At 49.9% G+C, this 5,019-nt stretch overlaps 1 protein-coding gene across 2 annotated transcripts; it reads right to left on the bottom strand.

Annotated features, from left to right (window-relative positions):
- Positions 1 to 382: 382 nt before the first annotated feature.
- IFT22 (intraflagellar transport 22) lies at positions 383 to 4,521 on the bottom strand. 2 transcript variants are annotated; one of them, XM_054394348.1, is made up of 5 exons: positions 4,483 to 4,521; positions 4,083 to 4,162; positions 3,856 to 3,945; positions 3,031 to 3,233; positions 383 to 563 (listed from the first exon to the last, which is right to left on the bottom strand). In XM_054394348.1, the coding sequence occupies exons 1-5, from the start codon at positions 4,519 to 4,521 to the stop codon at positions 415 to 417; spliced, it is 561 nt and encodes a 186-aa protein (XP_054250323.1). In that variant the 3' UTR covers positions 383 to 414. The 2 variants fall into 2 exon arrangements, with proteins under 2 accessions (XP_054250323.1, XP_054250324.1); XM_054394349.1 differs by lacking the exon at positions 3,856 to 3,945.
- Positions 4,522 to 5,019: the final 498 nt, after the last annotated feature.

The following is a 5,019-nucleotide window of genomic DNA, read 5'->3' as shown; positions in this document are numbered from 1 at the left end:
AAAAGCATAACTTCTCCAGAACACAGCTAACCTCAGCACCTCACTCAGCTGCTTCAATACAACTCCACAAATCCCAGGTTCTGTGAGAATTTCTTCACTTAGGACCTCTGCAAAAGGGATGCTGCAGTGAGGAGCTGACCCATGCCTTTACCTTTTGGTCCACACCAACACACTAATCAAAACCTTCCTGTAGCTCTGATGCCAAATGAAAGCAAAGTGCAGCTCAAGCTACCAACAGTGCTGGCTGTGCAGCCACCTCCTTGGCACCACAGTCCACCTGCTGTCAGCACTCGTTTGTAAGCTCAGGAGGTTACAGGCTGGCAAATTCTGCTTGTGAGGAGCTGATCATAGCCTGGAATAGCTCACAAAGTGAAGGCCTCCCTGCTTCTTCCCTCTTCAGGATTTCTTTTAATGTTAGGAGATAATGGACATCTCCTCCCTCTCCCTGCTCTCATTAATTAAGCTGATAATGCTTCTGAAGTATTTCATGAACTCCATCCGAACGTCTTCAGGATCTTCCTCCAGGTTGGAATGTATCAGCCTCAGCTTGTCCAGTGGGTGAGCTTGGGGGGAAGGAGAAAAGAATTAGGTCTATGCCTGTTGTAAAAGAAATGTTCACAGCCAAGGGCATGCTGCAGGCAGCTGGATTCAGCAGTGCCCAGGGTTTGACAGCCTAGAAGAAATGCACCACAAGAGATGGAACTTAGAGCTGGGTTAATGTCCTCAAACATTATTAAAGCTTAAGGTACTGGGTTTGGGCTCACTTTCACTTAAGCAGATTCAAACAAACCAGCACTGAACTGCAGTTTTACTACTGAAGTGATAAGACAAGCTTTAACTTGGAGGCTCCAGGCAGACCTTAGAGTAGCCCTCAAGTATTTCAGGAGGGGCTACAGGAGAGCTGGGAAGGGGCTTCTGACAAAGGCATGAGGTGACAGGACAAGGGGCAATGGCTTCAGACTGGAAGATGCTGGATTTAGATGAGACATTAGGAATAAATTCTTCCCCATGAGGGTGGTGAGGCACTGGAACAGGTTGCCCAGAGAAGTTGTGGAGGCTCCAAGCCTGGAATTGTTCAAGACCAGGCTGGATTGAGGCCTTGAGCAAGGTGGACCAGTGGGAGGTGTCCCTGCCCATGGCCAGGGGTTGGAACTGGAGGAGCTTTAAGGTCTCTTCCAACCTAAACCATCCTAACCTTTAAAGTTATGGAATGATATTGTTACATCAAATACACATTAATACTTATAAATAATATAGATTTAATTACAGGTTGAACAGGTTGCCAAGAGAAAGTGTGTGAGGAGTTCTTGTTTGTATGAACAGCCACAAACAGTTCTGCAGTATACAGTGACACATCCATCCATATGTACATTCACACACTTTCAGCATGCTGGGGTGCAAAGGGACCTCTGGGGATCATCCAGTCCAAGCCCTGCTAAAGCAGAGCACCCACAGCAGCTTGGTCACAATGCCCAGGAGGGTTTGGAAGCTCTCCACACAAGGACACTCCACAACCTCTCTGGGCAGCCTGCTCCAGGCCTCCAGCACCCTCACAACAAACAACTTTCTCCTCCTCTTCACATGCAACCTCCTGGGTTCCAGTCTGTGCCCCTTGCTGCCCCTTGGCCTGGCCCTGGGCACCACTGAGCAGAGTCTGGCCCCAGCCTCTTGCCCCCCACAGCTCCTTTAGCTCTTGCTGAGCATTGCTCAGTTCCCCTCTGGGGCTGCTCTTCTGCAGGCTCTCAGCCCCAGGGCTCTCAGCCTTTGCTCCTCACAGAGCTGCTCCAGGCCCCTCAGCAGCTTTGCAGCCTCCCCTGCACTCTCTCCAGCACTTCTCTGTCTCTCCTGAACTGGGGAGCCCAGAACTGAACCCAGCACTCCAGTTGTACCCTCACCAGGGCAGAGTAGAGGGGGAAGAGAACCTCCTTTGACCTGCTGGTCACAAGACACCCAGTATGTGATGGTTTGAAATTGTCTTTTTAATTTTCCCTTGCAAAGTTCAGAACAGAGAAAGTGAAAGAATGTAAATAAGTCACTATTGGGGGTAAGAAAGCAAAATAACGATTGTTCTAAACACTTCCATTGGATAGATAGAAATGTTTAAGAACTATTACCCAAAACAAAGTAGGCACTCTGCACATTCTGCGTTCTGCAGTGGGGGCAGTTGCTGGGCTGTCTGGCTGCTGTTTCTTCTTCTCTTCTGGCTGAAGATAACACACTGACCTTGGCAGCTAAGTTAACAACTTTCTGCTTAACTAACTCTGCTTCTCTGTCCAGGGGGGTCTGGGGGGGGAAGCTCCTGGGAGAGGGAGGCCCCTTTGGGAGGGTCCCCTTGGGGGGAAGCAAAGGGAGATCGATTGTGCTTTTTCTGTTGATTGTATATATTTGTGAATGTTGTGAATTTTGTATATTTGTACATATTCATTGCATTTCATTGTAGATTTTAGACTCTGCTTGTAAATACAGCTTTTCATTTGCTTCCAGACTGAGCTAGCCTGGTTATTGTTGGTGGGGGGGAATTTCAGCTCACACCGACACCCAGTACTAATTTTAAGAGGAAGACTCTTGGCCTTTTATTTCAAGGGACTCTTATTCCATTGATGGAGAAACTACAGGCTTCAATGACCTCCAAAGGGACAATTAGCAAAAGATAAAATTCAATTTAAGAAACAAACTACTAGTGATGACAAAATGTAAGAGTTTTAATTTGTGGCTTACAGAACCACAGAATGTTAGGGGTTGGAAGGGACCTCTGGAGATCATTGAGTCCAACCCTCATGCCAAGGCTCAGCTGCATATTCATGGTGTGACCATAGAGAAGTCTCTCAAACTTTTCTTTCCTGTGCTTTCCTTTTTGTGCAGCATGAATTTACTCAGCTTCTAGGTGACCTTTGAAATGCAGTATTTGTGGTTTTGCAAAGCATTCTAACATTGTTTGGTAGATTTAAATCCAAAATGCACATTGTAAGGTCTGGACAGTTTTAAGGCTACACAGATCACTAAAAGCCTGTGAGTTTTCCATCTCCTTACCCAAGGACAGGTTTTCTGTGTCCCCTGCAGTGCCTGGCTTGTGATGTGCGACCAGGAGGCACTGACTGTCCAGCAGTGGCTGCTGCTGCACGAAGGAGGAGTACCACATCTCAAGCTCCTTCAGGTGGATGGGCAGCTCAGGGTTGAAGACTATTACTACACCATGAGAGTCCTTCGTTAGAGCTGGCCAGCAAGTTTCAAACCTTGAAAAACAGGGCCACAAAAAATGTTAAGACTGATAGCTAGATGAAAAAAAAGGTCCTCAGGTTTTCTTCTTCCCTCCTCAAGAACACATCTAAATACTTTTTATTATGGACTCTTACCAGTGATCCCTCATATTGCAAATCACCTTTTATCTTAGCAGGTCCCAGGATTTGCTGACAACTTGGTGAAAAGCTTTTAGGCTTCCCCTAAAATCTGGGATTTAGGGCCTCAGTCATATATATATATATATATATATATATATATATATATATATATATATATACACTATCTGAAATCTATACACATGATAACTTCAAGGAGATAAAGGCAATTGCAGAGTTGGCCTCTGTCTCCTGGAGCTGTAACTTCAGTCTAGGAGCTGTGGGCTGTTACACTCAGTCCTTAGCCAAAGCAAATTCAGTGGCAGCTGGGATCATGTCACAGAGGATCTAGTATCAGATGCTTTCTAGCAGGAAGCTAGAAAGTCTAATGAGCTAAAGAGTCAGAAATATTCCTCATCTCAAAAAGATCAATGGGTTTACGCCTTTAGGACGAGTATTTTGTGCATACAGAACTATTCTGAATTAAGTAAAGGAAGAAGAAACGACAAAACTGGCTTACTTCTGATCCCCGCTGCAATCCCACAGCTCAAACCGACACCCAGCTCCCTTGCCGTTACCGTTCAGGTTTGGCTTCTCATACTCCAGGATCCTGCAAAAAGGAGTGGAGACACAGCATGGCATACAATGGATACACAGTGCCACACACCAGCCCAGGCAGCGAGGGCCTGAGGGGCTGGTGCCTGCCAAGGGCTTGTTTCAGCCGGCACGCCGCGAGGTTTCACTCACCTTACACCTTGCGTGGGGCTGTAGCTGCCAATCCCCTCTATGCTTTCCGAAACAAAGTTTGCCAAAACCGACTTCCCAGACTGGCAAAAAAGCAGGAGAGACACTCGTAGGAATGTAATGTGCTAAAGCCACAAGCGAATGAGCGCGGCGTTCAGCCAAGCACTCCGCTCTGCCTCCCGCTAAGGTCCCTGTGCTGTGCGTGCAGCCCTGGCCCCCTCCCCACACACTCGCCGGCCTCACAGATCCCCTCAGCTTCCGCAGCCCCACAGGTGAGGCCCGGGCTAAGGCAACCGCGGTGACTACAGCCCTCAGGCGGGAGGCGCAGGGCTTAGGGAAGGACGGTCAAGAGGCCGGGACAATAGTAAACACGGTCTCGGAGACAAGCGGCGACAACTCTCACCTCCCGAGGCCCCACCAGCAGCACCTTGGCCTTCAACATGGCGGCGAGGGAGCACAGCGGCGCGCGCTCGTTGCCCAGCAACGCGGGGAGGCGGGGACAGGATGAGGCGCGCTGTGATTGGCTGAGCCGCCGTCACGTGGGGGAGGACGCGTGCGGGTGCGTCTGTGCCGCGCGGCGGAAAGCAGTGGGGAGGATCTCCCTCCCCCCCCCGCCCCTCCCCCTCCTCTCTCCCCTCTGCCCCTCCCCTTGCCCCTCCCCCCATCCCTCTCCTTCTCCCCCTACCTCTCTGCCCCTCTCTCCCCCTCCCCCCTCTTTTTCCCCCTTCCCCTCTCCCCCTCTTTCTTCCCCCGTTTCTTCCCCTCCCCCCCCCCTTCCCCCCTCTTCCCCTCTCCCCCTCTTTTCCCCTCTCCCCCTCTTTTCCCCTCTACCTCTCTTTCTTCCCCCTCTCCCCCTCTTTCTTCCCCCTCTCCCCCTCTTTCTTCCCCCTCCCCCTCTTTCTTTCCCTCTCTTCCCCTCTCCCCCTCTTTCTTCCCCTCT

This window comes from Indicator indicator, chromosome 30 (genome assembly GCF_027791375.1).
Source record: "Indicator indicator isolate 239-I01 chromosome 30, UM_Iind_1.1, whole genome shotgun sequence".
Classification (NCBI taxonomy): Eukaryota; Metazoa; Chordata; class Aves; order Piciformes; family Indicatoridae; genus Indicator; species Indicator indicator.
This window is presented reverse-complemented; position numbering and strand designations above follow the sequence as displayed.